Genomic DNA, 23064 nt, shown 5'->3' on the forward strand with positions numbered 1-23064 from the left:
GGGCGGGGCTGGGACGCAGGCTTGGGAAGGGCCACAACTCAGGAAGAGAGAGGGCTGCTGGAGGCCAGGAAGAGCAGGGCCAGGAGGACATGGAGAGCCGGACGGGGCTCCTGACCCTGGAGGCTACCCAGAGAAGCCGGCTGAGGCTCAGGAAACCTCAGAGCAAATTCAGCATTTCCAGAAGGTCTCTGATGTTCCATGCACTTGTTGAACTTTTGCAGCCCTGGAATGGGTGCCCAGAAAAGAGGAGCAGTTCCCATTCCGGTGGAAACTGCCTGCCAGGTGCCTCATCCTGTGGGACTAGCAGACGTGACACAGACACCAAACACTTCACTTCCTCTTTTCTCCAGGACCTTTAACCCAGTGGTCTCTACGTGAGCTGGGGCTTTAGCCAAGCATCAGGGAGTCAGGACTTGGATCGCAAGCAGTTTCTGCAGGTAACTTTATCTTCTTTTTTTTTTTTTGTAATTAGATTGGTTTCTTTTTTAGTTCTTTCTAGCCAACACGTGAACTTATTCTCCTTATGAAAAAGTCAAATAATATGGAAGTGTAGAGAAAGAAAATACAAGTCATCAATCCCCCTCCCTCTGCTCTTCCCCCAATTCCACCTCCCTTCCTGGAGGTTGCCAATGTCAAGGTTGATGTTTATCCTTTCAGATTACATATATATATGCAAATACATGAATGTCTACCATTTATACAAGGCAGTATGTTTACACAGGGTGTGAAGCCATCTGACTACAGCTGATCCACACGAGGGCACCCTCAGGCATTCTGATTGGGGCCCACCAGCTCCTGCAGCTGGCACTTCCTTCAGCTCCATTTGCAGGGCTCTCCAACCAAAGGCCGAAAGAGGTAACCCAATTTTCCTTCCCTGCTGGTTCCCTTTGCTTCTACCTCCAGTCCAAGCCTTGGTATTCCCATCTGCCTCTATGGTAACTAGAGAAGAAAGGTCTTTTCTGTAAAGATGGTGATGACTCACACATTTTGAAGACTTATTAGGTACTAAGTGCTTTCTTTACACACTTGATATTTTATCTTCACACTAATCCTTATGTTGTGTTATCCTCATTCTATGGATGAGGAAAGTGAGGCTTGGAGAGGTTATGTAATTTGCCCAAAGCCACATACTGAGAAGATGGGCCTCAACCTAATTCTGATTTGAAAGTTTGTCTTAACTTTAACACTGTATTGTTTCAAGGTCCCTCTTTGCTTCAGGTAATCAATGCTGTTATCATGCCATTTACAAGGCCAAACTGAATCCACATCATTTGCAAACCCAAACTCAGTTCTCCCCAATATTCTGAACATACCACCGATTCCACTCCTTTATGACTGTATCCTTTCAATCATCCTCATTTCTTCTTTGTCCTTGGGCTGATCATTCCAGCTGCCACCAGCAAGATTGCCTTCTTCTTCTTTTTTTTCTTTAATGTAATTTTATTTATTTATTTATTTTTTTGGCTGCGTCGGGTCTTAGTTGAGGAACACAGGATCTTTCCTTGTGGCGTGGGCTCTTCATTGCGGTGCACGGGCTTCTCTCTAGTTGTGGCATGCGGGTTTTCTCTCTCCAGTTGTGGCGTGCGGGTTTTTTCTCTCTCTAGTTGTGCCGCGCGGCCTCCGGGGCACGTGGGCACGTGGGCTCTGTAGTTTGCGGCACGCGGGCTCTTTCACTGAGGTGTGTGAGCTCAGTAGTTGTGGTGCGCAGGCTCAGTTGCCCCGTGGCAGGTGGGATCTTAGTTCCTCAACCAGGGATCGAACCCACGTCCCCTGCATTGGATGGCGGATTCTTTAGCACTGGACCACCAGGGAAGTCCCAAGTTTGCCTTCTTTCTTATAAAATAATCTAGCCTAGTCCTTCATTTGCAGTCCTGATTTCTTCTAAGAATTTACTTGAAATAAAAACACTTTTGTCACAGGATCCGAATAGATTTCTGTTCGCCCACCCATTTATTTATAAGCGTGGTGAGAGCAGGCACTGAATTTTATTCACTTTTATGTCCTCATAGCCTAATAGACCCTCAGTAAATGTTGACTGAAGAAATCACTCGATGCCTCTGGCCAGTTATTGAGTAGGCGCAGTCAGATGTTTGAAGATCACTGCAGTGGCTGTTTAAGAAACAAAGACTGCTGGAACAACACAAATTACACCAGGTCCAAAGCTGTGTACCTCAAGGATCTTCTCAGGCCAACACTACAGAGCCAAGGAATGGCAGCTTAAACTGTAGACAAGGCAACAGAGCTTTTCCCAGAAAACCTCGAGCCATTTAGGCTGACGTGGAACCTTACCTATTCTGTCAATAACATATTTTAGCAGAGCAAGGAAGACAGTTTTTAACTGCTTGACTGTAACACAAATTACTGTAGCATTATTTTATACCCTAAAATATGAAAAGAATGTGTCCATGGATTATATACGTATGTGTAAAATAAGAAAATAAAACTCAATATCACTTTAAAAATGAGTCCTGGCTAAACAGCATTGCTATGGTTAGTACTGGAATTAAAATGCAAGCAGGAATAAATTGTATAATAATAAGATAGCATATGTCTCACTATTTATTTCCAACTTAGTCACTTGTGATTTTACGGTTAAACACTCCTGTTGCTTTAAATTTAGAGATTCCGTTTCCACTCTAAGATTCCCCGTTTCAATGCTCTGAGAATGTTAACTATTACCATGAAATGTTTTAATCCACTTATAACTAAGTGGATAAAAGAGTAGACTCTAGAGTGGGACTGCTGACTTCTAATTCCAGCTATCCAAATATTAATTTATGTGACCCTGGGCAAGAGTCCTATCCTGTCTCTCTCCCTCAATCTTCTCATCCATAAAATAGGCATAATACTCCCTAGTCCTATGATGACTGTATTATATGAGTTAGTATTTGTAAAACAACTGTACTTAGCACACTGTAAGTGCTACACAAGATCAGGAGGAAGTTAGAAAAAAACTAAACTTCATATTTTTTTTCCCACTAATATAGAAAAAAATGAAGGAGTAAAAAGCAGCTCTGTGCCCTTCTTGGAGCTCCCACTGGAACTAGAACCCCGCAGCCCCAGCTCCAAGAGATATATGTGATGATTCATTCAATAATTTGAGGGCCTACTATGTGCTGAAACTGACCATGAATCAGACACAGCCTTGACTGTACGTCAAAGAGCGTACAGTCAGCTTAGAGATCAGAACTCTAATCCACTTTTTTACAGATAAGAAAACTGAGGTCCAGAGAAGTTGTCCCTTCCTCAAGGTCACGCAGCTAAATAGCACCAGAGGTGAGACCCGAAACTATGTCTTTCCACAACTCTCAGCTCAGAACTCTTTCAAATGGGCCACCCACCCTTTTGAGTACCACATCTCAGCTTCTGTTTGAGACTCTAACTAGCTTTCGTGACCTTCCCATGTTTTCGCCCATCATCCTCCCAAACCTGGAGCCTAGGGTTTGGGAAAGAAGACGTTGAGCCCTGAAGAGAAAGTTACAGGCTGGGCCTTTTGAAACTTCCCCGAAAAGGAAAGGAAAGGTTACTCTCTACTCCCTACGTTAACTCTTCCCGAGCCGAAAGGCTGAGGCCGTTAAAAAAAAAAAAAGAAAAAAGGCAGAGTGGTCTCACTCAGGACCTGTAGGCTGGAGTGCCCACCTCCTGCTGGATGGGGAGCCACCTGTCAGAGGGCTGTGGGCGACGGCCGCGCGACCGGAGGGTGAGCGCCGCTGAGCGCACGCTCAGAGTAGAGAGACGCAGGAGGTGATGGTCAAATACCCTGGGAGCTGAGGTGGAGGATTCTGGAGGTGACAGCAAGGAGAGTACGCAACTGCGAAGGGTGCCTGAAGCTTCTGCGCCAACACCAGGCGGGTGGGAGACAGGAAAGGAAGGCAGCGCGGCGGCGCTGCGGGAGGGCTCCGCCGGGGCGGGGGGTGCCATGTCTCGCGAGCGGTCCCCCCGCACCGACATTCCCCGCAACCTGAGCTTCATCGCCGCGCTGACAGAGCGCGCCTACTACCGCAGCCAGCGGCCCAGCCTCGAGGAGGAGCCGGAGGAGGTGCCAGGCGAAGGCGGGACGCGCCTCGGGGCCCGATCCCGAGCTCCTGCTCCGAGTCGGGAGCGCAGGGCTCGCTCTGCGCCCGCCGGAGGCAGCGGTACCCGGGTGCCCCACAGCCGCAGCCCCGACACCCGTAAGAGAGTGCGTTTCGCCGACGCGCTTGGGCTGGAGCTGACCGCGGTGCGCCGCTTCCGCCCGGGAGAGCTGCCCCGGGTACCCCGCCACGTGCAGGTTCAGCTGCAGAGGGACGCCCTTCGCCACTTCGCGCCGTGCCAGTCCCGCGCCCGAGGTCTCCAGGTAGGCGGCAGAGGTACGCCCCTTCCCCGGGACCTCCCCAACTTGGCCTCGGCGGGTTTATGGGAGTGGATTTATCTAGGAGCACCCATCTCCACCCCGAACCCTGGGCTTGCTCTCGCTCATCCCTTTTGGTGTCCCCATTGGCAGGTGGCTCTAGGCCACTCTCCCAGCAGGGCTCCCCTCTGACTGCCCGGACGCCGGGGTCGGCCTCCGATTGGTCCCGTGCCTCGCCCTGACCCCGCCCCCTCTCTCTCCCCTCCCCTCCCTTCTCCTGGGCTCCCTCCTCCCCTTTCCTCCTTTCCCCCTTTCCCAGCAGGAGGCGCGCGTTGCCCTGGAGCCGGCCAGCGAGCCTGGCTTCGCGGCCCGCTTGCGGGCGCAGCGAATCTGCCTGGAACGCGCCGAGGCGGGCCCGCTGGGCGTCGCCGGGAGCGCGCGCGTGCTGGACCTGGCCTACGAGAAGCGCGTGAGCGTGCGCTGGAGCGCCGATGGCTGGCGGACCCAACGCGAGGAGCCCGCTGCCTACGCCGGTCCGGCCCCGCCCCCGCCGCGCGCCGACCGCTTCGCCTTCCGCCTGCCGGCGCCACCCATTGGTGGCGCCCTGCTTTTCGCCTTGCGCTACCGCGTTAGCGGCCACGAGTTCTGGGACAACAACGGCGGCCGTGACTATGCTCTACGTGGGCCCGAGCACCCGGGCAGTGGTGGAGCCCCGGAGCTACAGGGCTGGATCCACTTTATCTGAGACGCCTGCGGCCGACGGCGGAAAAAAATCAAAGGCACCGGGGGGCTGGGGGATCCCGAAGATTTGGTGGGGAGGAATGGGAGAAACCGAGATTGGCGGGGAGCTGCCCTAGAGAGTCAAGCCCGGGAGGGCGAGGAGGATGGGGGAAACCAAAGGGGTGTGGGGTGTGGGTAGAATCAACGAAAGTTGGGGAGGTTGGGGTGGATGTGAGTGGAGGAACCCAAGTCATAGAAGGAGGGAGACGGAAAGGGTGCTGGAAGGTTAGAAAAGAAGCAAAAGGACGATAGTGATGTTCTCTTCCGTGAGTGGGCATTGGGAGAAAGTGAGTAGGTCCGTCCGGCCTAGGCAGTCAAAGGTTGAGGGTAACTCTTTGGGACCGAGGACATATTTTGTGTGAACTAGGAGCCCACCACAGTTGAAATCATTTAGATTGCTGGCTTATTCCCTCTTCTTACTGGCCTTAGCCACCGCAGGTTCCCCAGCCCTGCCCATCGTAGCTTTAACTCACCCATAATTGCCTTGCTTAAGTCCCAGGAATTTGGCCATTGCTCCCCAGCCCCTGACATTATGACAGGATTCGCTTATCACCCCAGCCCCTAGCTTCAGTCTTCACTGACTGGCTGGGGAGTGATGGCAGGTAGCATCAGAGCTCCCTCCCCCAGCTTCCAGGCAGCCCTGGGGATGAAAATGAAAGTAAAACCAACTCCAGGCTTGTCCTTGTGGCCAAATAATGCGGTGCCTAAGGTGTTGGTGCACTCAGGCTTCCAGAAAAATGCCAGCCTTACCTTTCTGGGTGCCTTCTAATGACCTCTAAGCACTTTATGGACTGTATTTGTCAAGAGACAGGTGAATCACAGGATTCCTTCTGCCACAAAAGAAAAGGAAGTCACTGACTAGCTGGATAACTTTGGGCAAGTTACTTCACCTCTCTGGGCCAGAGTTTCCTCCTTGAGAAACTGCATTTGGATTAGGTGATCTCTTAGGCCCCTTCTTGCTCTGACATTTTATGATCTGTGAGGGGCAGAGTGTGGATTAGAAGCCACATTCTCCAGCCTACGGTTGGAGTGCTTACAGTTCAGAACACACAGCACCCCAAGCGTGTGGTTGGGCCTGAGAATGGCTCTCCAGTTTTTGACACATGTTCCAGAGCCCAGAAAGCATCCAGTCTGCAGCAACCAGCCTGCAGCCTCAGGGTATTCCAGGGCCTCTTTCAAACCACAGCTCATCCTCTGCCCCTTGCTTTTGCTCTTGACCCAACAGACTTCCAGCCTGGGTGCTGGGAGACAGCTTTGGGGAGGTGCCTCTCTAGGGGAAAATGATGCTTGGGAGCCCCCAAAATGAAACAACGTTGGGGACTTTCTTGAGTATAAAGGATTATAGGTATAAGAAACTGAAAACATTTCAAACCAAGAATCAGAGCACCTTGAAAATTAAATGGTACCAGAAGATGGCAGTCTGCTCCATACCTTGAGCAAGTGAAATGGGAAAGCTGGACTCTTCTCCCCATTCACATTTATGCCTTATGTCTCTCCTGGTTAACCTCAGCTGGTTGTGTGTTTTCCTCCCTTCTCACCCTATGTCTAAGCTCTTTGCTTTTCTCTTTCCTTGTCCCCTTCTCATCACTTTCATTTTTCTTTTAGCATATACGGTATTTACCTTCACTTTCTCTATTTCCATCTGCCTCTCTCTTCATCCTTGTTGAAGATGAAGGAGTGGAGAACCTACTTCCTTTTCTCCAAGACCATGGTTGATCCACCTTCCTCCCTCAGGCTCCTTCTTGACAGTCTTCTAGAAGGGAGAAGAGGGAAAAGCAGTTCCTGATGCTGCAGATGAACAAGGAGCTCCCAGGTAACCAGCTCCCCACACCCGTTTCTATCTGTTACTGATTTCTCAAAATTTTCTGGATTCCCCTTTTATCTCTTAGTGAGCGAGGGTACACGCATACGTGCCCATACATGCGTTCAGAATGGAGTATGGGGCTTATTACCATGCCCCTCCTCTCCAAATCTTTAATCCTTTGAAGAAAAATGGCTGAAAGAGAGAAACCCTGGGTCATTCCTCAGACAAATGCCCATTTAAGCATCATCTTCACCTGGTGGAAAAAACAAAGAATTTCATGCATCTTGTGGATCACCCTCAGGTCAAAGTTCCAGCAGAGTGACGAGAGAAAGTGTACTGAAAGCCACCAGCAATACACTTTTTAGTCACCAATGAAGAGCCCAAGGGAGGATAATGGAGCGGGAGAGTGGGTCAAGGCTCAGTGTGTGATCATCTCTTGCGTTATGTGTATGCATTACTGTTATGTGTATCAGCAGTCGCAAGAGCTCACATTTACTTACGTAGCCACTAAAATCTGGTGTCTTGCATGCTTTATAATCCACAAAACAACCCTATGAGTTGAGTAATGTTATTCCTGTTTTAGAGAGAAAACAATTCAGAAAAGCTCGGTATTTTGTGCAAGGTCACACAGCTAGTAAATGGCCGAGCTAGGATTGTGAACCCAGGAAATCTCCAGAGCCTCAGTGCATAACCATGATGTCATAATATTATCCTTTAAAAACAAAATTAAAACCTTGCCATTAAAAAAAAACCCTTGGCACATACCATCTCTTATTAGGAAAAGACCACAGTTTCTAATTGTGCTCTGCCTTCCCATCCTCCCAGCCTCCCCAACTGGCTTGGAGAAGGCAAAGCACCAAGGGTCCCAAGCTTCATCTGCTATTTCCAGGAGCTTGCTGCTGCCTCCTGTGCCCGTGTCCCGGCTCTGCAGGATCAGCAAGGAACCACTGCGCCTGCGCCTGCTGGAGAACTTGGGAACCCATTTGAACTCCAGCCTTGCCATACATTGGGATTCTCTCCTGGCCCTAGCCAGTCCTCCACACTTGTTGGTATGCTGTGCCCCTTCCTACTACCCCAGCTAGCCTTGAACAGGCCAATTCCCTAAAGTTTCCACTAGAAGGGTCCCTGACTAGGACAATTGCTGGATGGTCTGTGCTTGGGCCCTCTCTGGGAACCTGAGTATTACTAAGCAGATAAATGCAAATGGTTGGGGGCAGGGAACCAAGAAGAGTTCATTGTTCCTGAGCTTTTTCTCTAAGAAGTACCCTGGCTCACCCATGCCCCTATTCTCAGCTTTACAGAGCCAAGACATGAGTCTTCTGGTTCTTCCCATACAGAGCTGCCCCAGGGCCTGGGGGTAAGCTGCTAGTCTAATCTGACATGGGAAACACTAGGAATTTGGCAGAAACTTCAGAGATTTGTCATGTGTTAGGCGTTGTGGTGGGGACTTTCCTCTAAAGCCTGATGACTGTACGAATGGGGGCAATTTAGGGTATAACCTGTTAGCCATGGACCGGGAAGGGCCATAAGAGAAACCATTACCATGGTCAGGGGCTCGGGTCCTTGAAGCAACACAGCAGGAACACTCTTGCCCTTTCCTCTCATCCAGACCTCAGATGTCTTCCTAAGTATTCTTCCTGTTCCTTTGTTTTCTTTTATGAATACATTATTTCTTTTATGAATATATCATTTCTCTTCACAATAAGCCCTAACTCAACTTGCCAATCTAATCCCACATTCCCTTGCTTCTAACTCCTGTGTTTCTCTGGAGCCCCTCTGGATCCTTGCAATGCGCAGGTCATAGAATCCAGAGACCTGAAAAGGCTTGTCTATAGAGATCACTGTGTCCAGACTCCTCTAGAGATGAGGACACAGGTCCAGAGATGAGAAGGGACCCCAGCAGGGTCAGAGAATTTGTTAGTGCAACTCCAGATGGGACGTAAACCCAGGCCTCCTGACCACCTCCCATTCCCAGGCTATGAAACAGGCCTCTCTCCACAGGGTCAGACCCACGATTTTTCATGGCAAGGGACACGTCAGAAATTTTCATTTTCTGCTTCTAGTTTCCATTCCCTTCCCCGTCCAGGCAGAAAGAGAAACAAAAGGGACTGATATGTCCCCAGCCTTGGCACTTCTTTCAGTGATATCGCTGAAGAACAGTGAAGTTGCTAAAACAAACAACAACAACAAAACAACAACTGAATAATCTACCCATTGAATAGCTAACCTGGGGAGGAAATGAAAGTTTGCTATTTGAATCCCCCTCAAACCACCGTTCTCATCAGACCCTTCCCGAGCCTCCCCACCCTCTTCACAGTGCAGCTCTGTACACTGGGCCCCAGACCCACTCGTATTGTGCCTCACTTCAGCCTCCTCATGCAACTGCTCTCCCTTCTGGATAAAAGACCTCGTATTTGAAATAAAGTTGAAATATGAAAAGAAAGTATAAGCTACTGAGAAGTATTGTTTGTTTGGGGCTGAGGGTGGCAAGAGACCCAGAGGCACCCTGCATTTCTTGGCCATCTCATCTCTTGCAAGTCCTGTTCCCTGTCTGCTGGAGTCCTCTGGCTATGCAAAAGTTGGATGGGAAGGAGATGTAGAGGAGTTGGGCGGCCCTGGTATGAGACACCCCTATAGTATCACGGCACCCTTTTGGGTAGTGGTAGGGAAAGTTACCAGGCCCAGCTCATAGCTCCCTTGCACCCAGCACCAGCTGCTGTTGCAGTTAAAGCGAACAGCTCAGGTGAAGGCCCCGTGTTTCCCCTTGGTGGGGTGCTTTTCTTAAGGAGGCCATTTAAATTACATTCTGCTCCTTAGGCACTGGAAGGAAAAGCAAAGCCCCTTTTGTCTATCAAGGGCAATCCTAAAACAAAGGACAAGAAATATGATGGAGAGGAAAAGTGAGGACCTCTCTGTCTATTTGAAAAAGATCAAGTTCTAACATAGTATTGACTCCCACATCACCTGAATGATGAAAGAGTCCAATTATCCACCAAGTAATGAGACTGTTCCTTACAGGGAAGCCCTAGCCCGAGAATAATCAGATGCCTCATCATTACATCATAATGGCCAAGTTGTGATGTCACTGCAGAGCACCCACTCTTTAGTACACGCATTGTAATTGAAACCAGATATGCTGAAGGGTAGAGTCAGCATGAGGAGCAGATCCCCAAGAAGAGGTAAGTGGGGGCTTTCCATGGGTTCCCTCCATGGCTTATCGCCTAGGGTCTCTCTGTGGCCCTAATGTCTTTCCAGACTTCTCATATCTTAGTTTGGTGGTAGGTTTGTCTGAAATCTCTCTTCCGCAAACTCCATTGCAGCTTTTGCTATCCCAAATCCTCAATACTTGCAGTTGTGACGACTGGTCAGCCCTCACGTCTGTTTTTTAGGACAGAGCGCAGAACACTGGAGCAGGGTTTCCCTAACTGGGGCAGAAACTCACCATATCTGTTTCGTTAGTCCCCGGGATAGATCCAAGTTTTCGGTTGTCTGAAGCATACAACTTTTGGGGCCTTTTTCAAGTAAAATAAATATTTCAGAATGAGAAAAGATATCTTAAAAATTATAACTTTAAAAAAGCTGACAAATATCATAATATCACAAAATCAAGAAAAATAACATTTTTAAAATTACCTATGTGGCAAACCTAAATATTTTTCCCCACAATTTTGTTTTTGGCTGCATGCTCTTTGATAGTCTTTTTATATGATGATTATAGATAATTTTTCCGTAAAGAGATAATTCCATCTCCATGATCACTTTAAAAAAATTCTTGATAATTAAAAAAAATTTCACCTTCACACCTTGTAAGTAATAATGTCACATAATTTGGGGGGACTTTTGTCAAACTTGGAAAAACACTACCAAATGTCTTCAGTATATGTGGTGTAAGATTTTGGAGCATTTTCAAATTTGCAATAATGAATAACATAAACTCTGAATTTTTGACATTGGGAGTATTCCTGGAAGCTGTATGTATTAAGTTTGTTAGAGCTGCCATAACAAAATACTTAGACTGGGTGGCTTAAACAGTGGAAATTCTCTCACGGTTTTGAGGCTAGAAACCTGAGATCCAGGTGTTGGCAGGGTTGATTTCACTCTGAGGTTCCTCTCTCTTGGCTTGTGGATAGCCATCTTCTCCCTATATCTTCACATGGTCCTACCTGCATGTCTGCATCCAAATTTCCTCTTATTATAAGGACAGCAGTTATACTGAATTAGGACTCACCCTAAAGACCTCATTATAATTTAATTACCTCTGCATAGACCTTATCTCCAAATATGGTTACATTCTGAGGTACTGGGAGTTAGGACTTTAACATATGAATTTTAGCAGGACACAGTTCAGCCCATAACACTGTAATTACTATTTATTCACAGAAGTAACTGCAAATCACAGATGTGTAACTCCTACACCCAAACTAAATGTATTCCCAGCTCAACTTGGTTAGTCAATCCCCAAATACCCGTGGCCTCTTCATTGCCACTGGACAAAAGGAGAAGTGTGATGGAGGAGGAGTCAGAAAGGAAAGAGACATCAGTCTTGACCAACTGCAGTTTAAATTTTTTTTTCAAATTCTACAAAAACCTATGATCATATTAACACATTGCTGGGACTCCTCCCATGCTTTGGAAGAGTTCTGTGCAAGAGAGGGCCCTTCCTCCAACTTCCTTAGCTATTAGGTCATTGTGTGTCTGGTCAGTCCTGCTATATTTCTGAGCCATGCAAAGGGAGAGGGAGTTTTCACCAAAGATTAAGGATGATGTGGTAAATCCACATTCTTCAGCACTAGTCCCTGGAAGAGCTGGGATGATTACTGTCTTGCTGAAGGTGGGACCCTCCCTTCTCTGATAATGTCAAGTCTGGACCTCTTCCTCTCTTCCACTCCCCCACCCCAACTGTTAGGGTGATAGCTGATTCATTTTGCTGTACAGCAGAAACTAACACAACATTGTAAAGCAACTATACTCCAATAAAAATTAATAAAACACAAAAAATAAAGTGTTAGGGTGAAACCCACATAAAGGAGGGAGGCTTCAGCCTGTTCTCCAGAACTGGGGCAGAGGAGTTTCTTCTTTCCTTGGATTCTTCCTCCCTTAAATCTGTCTTTGATTCTTCTCCCTACACCTGAATTGGGAGTGAGTATCCTTCTGAGACAAGAAATGTGACTGAGTTGTCTACCTTTCATAATTCCCAGCCCATGATCTGTGATGCCCAGAGTGACTGACTGAACCCTCCAGGGGCAGCCACTAAATTTTCACAGTTCCTGCCTGGCTTTCCAGCCAAATAAGCGTGAGTTCTTCCGGGTCAATCCAGTTTCATTGTTTGGATTATAAAACAATAAGCTCTCCATCGACAACTGAGGGCTGCCTGCTGCCTACAGTGTTTCACTTTTCCCTTCCTTCGTTACATACAAACCATTGGCGTATTGTAATAAGTCATGATTTAGGAGAAGTTCTGTATGTACCACCAGCCCTGGCTTAAACCCTCAGGGATCAAAAGTTTCTAATTCTAAAGCTGAGAATATTCTTTCTGTTGCTTACTCCTATCATGTTTTTGCAGGATACTAGTTTGAAGGGCATGGCTCTTAGGAGTTGAGATTGTTACTAAATGTATTGAGGGAGAGAGGGGAGGAAGGGGCAAATGCAGGGCCAGCAACGGAAAATGGGGCTCCAAGCTGAATTAGAGATATATTTCTCATGCTTGGCAACCTTGAAAGAGCTCTTGACCTTAGACTGGAGCAATTAAGAATCAGAAGTAGCGATTATGGTGGTTGACTTTTAGGGGGTACAGGGGGAGTGGCGAGATCTGTAGAATACAGGGCAAAGTCTGAAATTGTTTTATAAGTTATTGTCGGTATATAAGCTATTGTGACCTAAATAATACAAGAGGAGACTAGCATGAGAACAGAAGACTCACTTCAGAAAGTATTGTTCCCAAGTTTTAGTCAGAAGACTGAGAATCCTAACTATACAAACTTTTGGCCCAGAATTTCGGTGTGGAATACTGTTTCGGTGGAAAGACCATTTTATCGCACTCCCTTTCTTTACAACAAAAACCAAGGTCCCCAAATATGAGGCACATTTCCAGGTCCTCTTTACTAAGGCGGAGCGGGTGGGTAAGTCCGAACGAGGTGACCTCCTCTAGCACTTCGTCTTTGAGAACACCTGTCTGGTGACAGCTGGACCCGGGAAGTGGCCGACGGTGCCGGGCTGCTAGGATCCTCGTCTTTAAGGGTGTCCAAGACATTTGATCCATCTCGAGAACAAGTTCCCGGTTGCTCTAGGCGCTTCGTTTACAGTGACGCTGCTGACAGCGGTTGGGCCCTCGTCTGGGAACGCGCGTCTCCTGTGTGAGACTGGCAAAGGGATACTGAAAAAGTCTTCCTTCCGAAGGAAACAAATGGGGAGTAGTTGTAGGCGGTCTGGACAGTTCAGCAAACTGCTGTTAATTTCTTGGGGAATTCCAGGAGGAACATTGCCCAGTGGACCCCTAAGATCCGGCGCCCACAAGGCGAGGGTGGGAGGGGGTACCATTCACTGCATCCTAGCCCGGGGGGACATCTTCTCTGCCCCACGCAGCCAATAGCCACCCCGGCTGAGGCCCACGGAGCCAATAGCCGACTTCAACCGAGGCCCACGCAGCCAATGGCCGGCTCAGTCTGTTCCGCCGGGGCCCGCCCACCTGCGTTCACCAATCAGGACTCTGGCCACCTTGGCACCGCCCCTGGAGCCCGCCCCACCCATCCGCCCCGCCTCCAACTCGCTGAAGCAGGGCTGGGCTAGACGGGCGCGCTTTCGGGGGCGGGGGGGGGCAGTCCCGGTCCCAGCCCTCCGCGCGGGTGGGCTCGGAGCAGGCCGCACCGGGCAGCAACCCCACTCTCACCCCGGAGGCCCCCTGCCCTTTCTCCCCCTTTCCCCCCGGCCCATGGTGCGAGGCTGGGAGCCGCCGCCCGGGCCGGACTGCGGTGAGTGATCCCCAGCCCCTTCGACTTCCCCTCCCAGCCCCTGTACGATCTCCGACCCCCGGAGCCCCATCCCCGCGCTGGGGGGAGGAGAATTCTAGGTTCGAAGTCGCCTGGTTCTCTCTCCTTTCTCCTCTGGACTTTTCGGTTCCCTGTTGTAACTGGGGGAGGGTGAGTGGGTGTGTAGGGAGGAGGGGAAGGCTGGGTAGGGACGCCCTTGGCGAGGGGAGGGTTTGAGATTCTCCTGCTTCCTGGGGCTCATCGCCCCAAGTGCAGGAACTTTTTGTTCTCTGACCCAGTTTGGAGCCTTCTAGACTGCCTGTGAAATGGAGGATAGGAGAAACGTTTCCTTCCCAGGCCTCCCCTCCTCCCCTCCATGACTACCTCCTAGCGACCTCAACACATGTACAGAAACCTGGCCTTATTCCTGGGGAGCAGTTGCCTTTGGGAATGAAAGGTTTAAGAGAAATTGCCCCCTCTGACCCCTACCCAGACATACTCAGAAAACCAACTAGGAAAGTGAGAACCTGAGTCCTCAGAGGTTCCTGGTGTTGCGTCCTAATCTGAGACTTCTAAACTGAAAGAAGACTCAAGCTGAGACCTATTTGGTAATGAGGGCCCAGATGTGATATTTTGTCATATGAACCCCCTTCTCACCATACATTTGAAGCGCTTTTTATGATTAGGATAAGTAGGTGGCAGTAATTGAAAAAAAAAAAAAACGAAAAAACAAAAAAGCCAGTTAAAGTTGGGAATTTTTAAAATGATGCATACATATCTTAAGAACTGTCATTAAAAGTACGTTCATTTCACCAATCTCTTCGGTTAGTGTCCAGGCGTTTTCTTTATGTAAGTATGCTGATTGGCAGTCCCAATTGTCTTTCTAGGATAAACGACATAAGTGAATCTCAAATCTGGCTGCACCCTGAGAACTTTTTAAAAACTACTTATGCCTGAGCCCCAGTCCAGGCTAATTAAGTCAGAATGAGGAGGTTGATGCCCTGGTTTAAGTTTCCCAGGTAATTCTAATGTGCAGCCTGAGCCTGGAGCCACTGCCTCTCATCATCTGTGATTTCCACGTTTGGTTTCTTTAAAGTGGAGTGAGAATTTAAACACTTTTGAAGCAATCTGAGTGCAGAATACTTCTGAGTTTTTTAAATCCCCAGCCCCTCCAGTCTTTTACAGTTTTCTTGCCTACTCCCAACTCAAAAAAAATTTTTAATATACACTCCTTTGTATTATGTCTTTCCAAAGCATTTGACTTTGTTTTCATAGAAACAGTTTTTTTCTTTTGGCCGCTCTGTGCGGCTTGTGAGATCTTACTTCCCCAACCAGGGATTGAACCCGGGCCCTCAGCAGTGAAAGCACGGTGTCCTAACTACTGGACTGCCAGGGAATTCCCAGAAACAATTCTTAATGCACTCATTTTTCATAGATTTATGTGATGTTTAATTATTATATACAGAAAAACAATGAGCCTAAGCAGGTTTGGAATTACACACAACTGGCCTAAGCACATAGGGCAGCTGAAGGAAGCAGCTGACTTTGCCATACTAGAGTAGCCTACCAGTGTCTAGTTTCCAGTGCACTATGGGTATTGATAATGTAATCCAGTAGGGGTCAGTTAAGCCAGGCTTTTGGCCCAGTTGAACACCCCTCACTTCCACTCTCTCCAACTAATATCACCAATGCCTAGTCGCTTCTAGACTAATTCAGATTCTCTTGAGTCTTCCAACCATTCTTTCCATTCATTCATAAACTGTTTCTCTTTAAGCATTACCACCATGGCTTTTATTAAGTTGGGAGGACATAAGGCAGAGCTTATTAACCAGGACTTCTGGGCAATCAGCAAACCCCCGGAGATTATACTTTATGTAATGTGTAAGTGTGAATGTTTATGGGGCGGGGGGGGGCAGTAAGTCATAACTTTCTGAGAGTTTATAACTTCTGATTTTCAAAGAGGTTCATGATCCAAAAAGTTGAGAAGCACATGAATTGAATATCACTAAAAGTCCTTTAAGGCCCTTGAAAACTATCACCAAAACACATTTCATTCAGAAAACCTCAGTTCTCTGAATAAAGATTTAGGGAATTTAGCAGGCTCATATCTGGTCTCTCACTTGAACTGTTTCCTGCTTTTAACCATAAGCCTAGGCTCGAGGGTTTTTTGGCACCGTGCAGTATGCGGGATTAGTTCCCCCACCAGGGATCAAACCCGTGCCCCTTGCAGTCCTGCAGTGGAAGTGCGGAATCCTAACCACTGGATCACCAGGGAATTCCCAGCCTAGGTTCAAGTTCTGAAGACCTCTTTTTCCTAGGATTGTATGAACACCTACACTGGAAGTTTAAGGCAGCCCATTCTTTTCTGCCTTTTGTCCAGGGGTATGGAAAGCCCAAAGGGAAATAAGGGTGTTACCCTGACTATATTTTTTATTAGTGATTTTAAGTAGCAGTGGGGCATATCTGGCATGGATACAAGTTTAGTAATAATTCAGAATTGATAATACCACTACCACCACCTCTGCTCAGAGGAGTCCTTATTTCTCCAGCTTTCCTTCCCTTTCTCTCCCATCTCCAAATGAAGTACAAGGACATAAGACACTATAGTGTCTTCACTGTGGTTTTGATTACTGTAGGGTCTACCCTCTTTGTTATAGTTCTCATGAGCCACTCCCTGGATAGTTTTCTCCTATATCAAAGCCAGATTCTTCCAGGGAGGTACCAGCTCTACATCTGTGCCCTGATTTAAGCCACCATTCTGTATCAGGAAGTCTTCCACAACTTGTGTTTTGTGTCACTGGGAAACTGTAGATACATACAGTACACCAGATATGACCTTTCCATTACTGTATGTTATACTGAAATATCAAGCTGATATGGGAATCTGACAATAGCAAACCACATGAATGAAAGTAAAATGCTTCCTGGTGGGCTTATAGCTGTGCCTGCCTTATTTCCTGTCTGGCAGTCTTCATCCTCACACTGGACTGCTTTATTCCTTACGCTACCTTTTCCTCGTATCTGAACTGTTACTGTGACCTTAAAAAACAGGACACAGATAAGGTTAAGTGGATGTCAAGTGCTGGAACATCAAGTATTCTCCAGCTTAGATTTGGTGGTGTTCCTGGTGGGCCACAATTTCCAAATGGTAGTTTAGTGCCTGGCTGTGCAAGCACTTCCTCACAGCCCCTCAGCTGTGTCTGGGATGGACCTGGAGGGTAAAGGTAGAGCTACCACACTGGCAATTCACCTAGTAATCAAAAAGAACTTATATCCAAATTATGGATTCAATTCTAAAGCAGTGATTTTGCTACTTTTTAAAAGTTGCAAAATCCTTTCTGGAATTATATCCAACTCCCCAAATATAAAAAGTACAAAATCAAGACACCCTGGTTTCCTCCACTGCTCATTAGGATTAAGACTGCAATAACAGACTGAAACAGTCATTTTAAAGGATTCAGTCTTTGCCTCACTTCCCCTGTTGTCTAAGAGGAGCATTACCTTATATCAGAATCAGCCCGTGAGGCTGAAGCAATGATAAAAGCTCTAATTTATTGAGCCTTTACTTTGGTCTAGGCATGACGTCAGTTGCATTTTTTTTTTTTTTTTTCTGTATGCGGGCCTCTCACTGTTGTGGCCTCTCCCGTTGCGGAGCACAGGCTCTGGACGCGCAGGCCCAGCGGCCATGGCTCACGGGCCCAGCCGCTCCACGGCACGTGGGATCCTCCCGGACCGGGGCACGAACCCATGTCCCCTGCATCGGCAGGCGGACTCTCAACCACTGCGCCACCAGGGAAGCCCATCAGTTGCATTTTTTGATTTAGTCATAAACTTGCAAGGTAGACGCTGTTATGACCTCCTTTTATTCTGATGGGAAAATAAAGCTTAGCGAGCACTCTAGGGAGTGGAGAAGCTGCGATTCACCTCAAATCTGCCTCACCCCAGACCTCCACCTCTAACAGCTCTAGGCCCCGCCTACACATGACATCTAGCACACAGTAGGTGCTCTGTAAAAATATATGTAACTTTACATACATTCAACATTGTCTCCATTTTCTACACATGAGGAAACTGAGGCTCCTATAAGTTCAGTAGCTTTTGCCCAAGATCACATGGCTGGTGGCAGAATTGGGATTCAAACTGCAGGCTGGCCTTAATCATATTTTAACCCACTATGCCATGCTGCCTTCATTTACCCTCTTAAGGTTCTCTTCAAGCTGTACTGCTTCTAGGGTCTGCATGGCCTTCAGTTTGTTAAGATTTGCTTGTTAAAAGGGAACGGTGACACCCATTAGAATGCTTCCGAAGTTTTCTGCTCATCATATAAAATCCCCGATATTACACTGCACTATGTGTAACTTTCTGGACTTGAGATTTTTCTCAATTCATCATGTAGCATTTATATCGGAATCCTGTCCTATCCATAACATATCAGAAGTAATATTTATAAACTCAGATGGGATTCCTCTAAGAGTAAAGGATGACAGATGTTTTAAAGTCTCTAATGCCCACACAGGGAGCCGAGTTAAAATTTGGTCAACAGGGAACTCCCTGGCGGTCCAGTGGTTAGGACTCTGTGCTTCCACTGCAGGAGGCATGGGTTCCTCCCTGGTTGGGGAACTAAGATCCCAAAAGCCTCAGGCATGGCCAAAAAAAAAAAAAAATTGGTCAACAGAATTATTCTGGGAAATAGCTTGAGCAGGTTTCCAAGAATGAAGCGTAGTCAGAGGCTTTCCCTGCAGTCCCCACAGCCACGATGACCCTGGGAGCCCTGGTGCTGCTGGGTAGCTTGCAGGACCCGGTTACAGTTTATAATGAGCGAGCCCACCTGGTTCTGAGAAGAAAGCTGGACTGAAAAGATAAGAGCTGAGGGCCTCCCGTCTTGTGCGGAGGGGCTGCTAAGGTCTGAGGGAGCTCTCTAGGCTCCCTGGAGAGAGACTCAGCAGTTGGAAGAGACAAAGGCTGGGGGGAGGGGAATAACCTTTGTTCTGAGGATGACAGGGGTAGGAAACGTTCCCCTCCCTCTACCCTAACCAGACCAAAACCGAGGGGGAGTGAGCCCCATTTATCCCAGATAGCTGACCTATCTTATCCTACTGAGAGTTAGAAAAAAAACCCATCAATCCCCTCCCCCTAACACTCGCCCACCAAGAAGGGAAAGAAAAGGGGGCTGGGCAGAGGGACTGTGCTATTCTACCTTCTAGATTTTCACACATATTCTTAACCTTTCCATATTCTAGAGATAATCTAGAGATAACTCTAGAGATAATCTGTTAGGAGCTAAAGTGTTCTGGGATTACACCTCTTCTTGTTTTCTTGGTGAGTCTTAGTTTTGTCATTCTTGTTCCATTAACTTAGAGGGTGAAGTGAATTTGAATGGGAAAGATAAAGGCTATAAGGATGTTTTCCTTTTTAACCTCGGAAGTCAGATTTCGTTTTTGGTGACAACACTCACTAGTCTTGTGACTTGGGATAATTTAACCTCTATGGACTTTGGTTTTTTCATACTTACAAGGGAATTATAGCAGGTTCTGATGATTCACAAGGTTATGAAAATTAAATGAGAAATTGTTATGCACTTTAAAAGCAATCCAGCACAGTACACGTAGAAGTTGATTGTACTGGAGTCCAACGTTTTGTTTGGTAGAAATTGAACAATGGGTTGAAAGAGGAGCCCCAGTGATCGAGCTGTTTCTCTTCTTATTACAGCTATCTCTGAAGGGCACAAATCAGAAAGCACCATGCCTCCTAATAAAGAGGCCAGCGGTCTTAATAGCTCCCCTGCGGGGCTCATCTGTCTCCCTCCAATCTCTGAGGAGCTACAACTTGTGTGGACCCAAGCAGCCCAGACTAGTGAGCTGGATGGCAATGAGCACTTGCTACAAACCTTCAGCTACTTTCCGTATCCCAGTTTAGCAGACATTGCCCTTCTCTGCCTACGCTATGGGCTGCAGATGGAGAAAGTCAAGACTTGGTTCATGGCCCAGCGCCTCCGCTGTGGCATTAGCTGGTCATCCGAAGAAATTGAAGAGACTCGAGCCCGAGTAGTCTACCATCGGGACCAACTCCATTTCAAATCCCTTCTCTCTTTTACTCATCATGCAGGGCGGCCCCCAGAGGAGGTGCCTCCTTCTCCAGTGCCACCTCCAGAACAAGTTGGTCTTGGAATAGTTCCCCTGACTCTTGGCGAGCCCACCCAGATGAAAGGATTGAAGGTAGAGCCCTCAGAGCCACTGAGTCACCAGAAAGCAAAGGAGCCCCTGATGGCACCTGGCAGTGGGGCATTCCCCCACCAATCACAATTTTGGCAGGATCTTCAAAGCAGTGGCCTCTCTAAGGAGCAGGCAGGCAAGGGTCCCGACCAGTCACACGGCCTAGGTACTGCTTCCTGGAACCACTCCACAGCTGTCCACCAGCCCCGTGCTCGGGATAAGCCTCCACCCGTCTCATTACTTGCCAGTAGTTGTAAGAAGGAGTCAGCATCTAATGTGACTCCTCCTTCCTCTACCTCTTCTTCCTCTTTCCAGGTACTGGCTAATGGAGCTACTGCCACCTCTAAACCCCTCCAGCCACTGGGCTGTATCCCACAGCCACTGTCACCCAATGAACAGGCACTACGCCCACAGCTGGAGCCAGCCTGGCCCCAGGGGCTAAGGCATAACTCAGCACCTGGTGGGGTTGGCCCTGCAGAGTACCTTTCCCCAGATATGCAACGCCAGCGAAAGACCAAGCGCAAAACCAAAGAGCAGCTGGCTATCCTCAAATCGTTTTTTTTACAGTGCCAGTGGGCACGGCGTGAGGATTACCATAAATTAGAGCAGATCACTGGCTTACCTCGGCCTGAGATTATTCAGTGGTTTGGTGACACACGCTATGCCTTGAAGCATGGGCAACTAAAATGGTTTCGGGACAACGCAGTACCTGGTGCCCCTAGTTTCCAGGATCCAGCAATTCCCACACCACCACCTTCAACCCGCTCCTTGAATGAATGGGCTGAGACACCACCTCTGCCGATCCCCCCACCCCCACCAGATATACGACCCTTGGAAAGGTACTGGGCAACCCACCAACAGCTACGGGAAAGTGATATCCCTCAACTGAGTCAGGCATCAAGGCTTACCACCCAGCAGGTACTGGATTGGTTTGACTCTCGATTACCTGAGCCAGCTGAAGTGGTGGTTTGTCTAGATGAAGAGCAGGAAGAGGAGGAGGAAGAACTGCCAGAAGATTATGAAGATGAAGAGGAGGAGGAGGAAGACGACGACGACGACGATGATGATGTGATCATCCAGGACTGAGGGTGCACTGGGGGAGGGGAGGTCTGTTACTAAAAGACGAACCAACTTAGTAACTGTTTAAACAAAGAAACCACATTTTTTTACTTACCTTGTGGCAAAGAACTGAAAAGCTTTGTGTTTTTGAGGGTGGGGGACAGCGGGATGTAGTAAGGGTGGACCAGGGAGGATGATCGTGGAGGACAAAGCAAGGTGGGGATTGGATGGGCAGAAATCCAGGCCTCCAGCCTCAATGAGAAGAGTGCTATGGGTCTGGTCCAAACTATGAGGCCGGGAAAAGGCTCTTGCTCTCTTCGTATTGGCTGTTCTTTCCCCTTAGTGTACTACGGCCTACATCTATGGAGGACTAGAAAGGAGGTGTAAAGATTCCAGTACATCCCCCAGTCCCACCCCACCATTTTCCTTGGAATATAAGGCTGCCTTGCACCCCTTCTTTTCTCTCTGAGCACAAGTCCACACACAATGCAGCCAAGAATCTCAGTATGTCCCAGTCAATCACAAATACTTCCTCTTCCTTATACCAGCTTGACTTTATATGTTTTCCTGCTGCTTTATTGAGTCACACAGGGAGCAGAATGTTTTCGTTTCTAATACTGGACCACTATGCCTTGTACCTTTTTATCTTTCCCAAACCCCCATTCTGTTCACTATTTGTCTCAGGGTAAATCTTCCCCCCGGAGCTTGTGAAAAAGTTTAATAATTGGGTGGAGAATAATTTAGACTGGATATTTATTGGAGGTGGGAATTAGGGGAGATGTCCTTTAAAAAAAAAGTAGAATTAGAATTACAGAGGGGTAGAGAGGAGAAGGAATGGTTTCTACTGTTCGGAAGGACAGTGCAGGTAGGTTCCAGGTTTGGTTTTACAAACCTGACAGTCCCTCCTGCCTAGCTTGACATAGACTGATTTTTTTATCTTTTTGGTGTTGGTTTAATGTGTCCAGAAAAGAGACTTTTCCCTCACTTTATACGATCTGTCTTGGAGACAGAGGGACCATGGTCCTTAACTGAATTAATTGATGTTTTAGAATGGTTTCATCAGTTGGGGTCAGATATAAAGGTATCAGTGGGTTAACCATCTAGAAATAAAAAAGTGGAAAGCCCCAAATTGCTAGAATAATAATAAAAAGGCCAAAAATAAAATTGTTTCTCTCACCTCCACTTTGCCACTTCTATGGTTTAGAGATTAATGGAGCCAAATCCATTAACTTTCTGATTTAGTATACTTTTTATTTATTTTTGAAGCGGCAGGATATAGTGAGGTAAAGTAAAAGAACAAAAACTTGAAAAGTTAGTAGATCAGTATCTATCACTAGGCAGACTTTTTTCTGCACCTGCTACAGCACAGGCTCTTGCTCAGAAGAGAGGGAGTTTAGAAATGCCTTTAAAATAAATTCAGTTTCAGAAAGGGTAGTGGGATCCTATTCAGCTACAAGGTCATTCCCAAGACCAAATTTATTTCTGGCAGATGCTATCTTTACATTTTTCCAATATTTTTGCTTAAGGTATGCCTGCCAGTGGCCTACCCATTTAATCCCTCATTTCTACCCCTTAGTACCCAAAGAAGAATAAATGTTTGATCTCAGTGGTAGTGTTCTTTGCCCACTCCACCATTTGAGAGCTTGTAATACCAATAGAGTTGCAGTAGCAATAAAAGGACATCCTCTTTATTTCATTATCTGTGTACTTTAGTAAGCCTGTGTCTCCAACCGTTACCAAACAGAAAGGAAAATCAACATATTTAATAGTAACTAGGCACAGAGGAAACAATAGGCAAATAGAAAAAGTATAATAAATTAGGGCAAGGAACAGTGTTGTGGCTTGTTAACATCGGCAGTGGGAGAATATATCCAAAGCTAAAAAGTGAAATCCAGAAATAAAACATGGTTAATA

At 47.3% G+C, this 23064-nt stretch overlaps 2 protein-coding genes and 1 long non-coding RNA gene across 5 annotated transcripts; all 3 read left to right on the forward strand.

Moving 5' to 3' along the window:
* Positions 1 to 46: 46 nt before the first annotated feature.
* On the forward strand, positions 47 to 2494 carry LOC309819104. 2 transcript variants are annotated; one of them, XR_014296406.1, is made up of 4 exons: positions 47 to 184; positions 351 to 437; positions 722 to 855; positions 2010 to 2494. It is a non-coding gene; the product is annotated as an uncharacterized lncRNA (long non-coding RNA). The 2 variants fall into 2 exon arrangements; XR_014296407.1 differs by having other exon boundaries at positions 55 to 437.
* Positions 2495 to 3919: 1425 nt separating this feature from the next.
* PPP1R3E (protein phosphatase 1 regulatory subunit 3E) lies at positions 3920 to 5076 on the forward strand (the record flags this gene model as incomplete). The annotated part of the gene is made up of 2 exons (XM_082647166.1): positions 3920 to 4336; positions 4653 to 5076. The coding sequence occupies 2 exons, from the start codon at positions 3920 to 3922 to the stop codon at positions 5073 to 5075; spliced, it is 840 nt and encodes a 279-aa protein (XP_082503292.1). The 3' UTR covers position 5076.
* Positions 5077 to 6818: 1742 nt separating this feature from the next.
* Positions 6819 to 22807, forward strand: HOMEZ (homeobox and leucine zipper encoding). Of its 2 annotated transcripts, XM_082647164.1 has the most exons (4): positions 6819 to 6923; positions 7804 to 7963; positions 9933 to 10093; positions 19589 to 22807. In XM_082647164.1, the coding sequence occupies exons 3-4, from the start codon at positions 10048 to 10050 to the stop codon at positions 21175 to 21177; spliced, it is 1635 nt and encodes a 544-aa protein (XP_082503290.1). In that variant the 5' UTR covers positions 6819 to 6923; positions 7804 to 7963; positions 9933 to 10047; the 3' UTR covers positions 21178 to 22807. The 2 variants fall into 2 exon arrangements, with proteins under 2 accessions (XP_082503290.1, XP_082503291.1); XM_082647165.1 differs by lacking the exons at positions 6819 to 6923; positions 7804 to 7963; positions 9933 to 10093 and adding an exon at positions 13756 to 13882.
* The last annotated feature ends 257 nt before the right edge of the window (positions 22808 to 23064 follow it).

This window comes from Grampus griseus (genome assembly GCF_964374135.1).
Source record: "Grampus griseus genome assembly, chromosome: 2".
Lineage (NCBI taxonomy): Eukaryota > Metazoa > Chordata > Mammalia > Artiodactyla > Delphinidae > Grampus > Grampus griseus.

Coding starts and splice junctions, on each gene's coding strand:
- HOMEZ (XM_082647164.1), top strand. CDS start 10,048: ATGCTGAAGGGTAGAGTCAGCATGAGGAGCAGATCCCCAAGAAGAG. Junction 10,094..19,588: donor GAGCAGATCCCCAAGAAGAG/GTAAGTGGGGGC, acceptor TTCTTATTACAG/CTATCTCTGAAGGGCACAAA.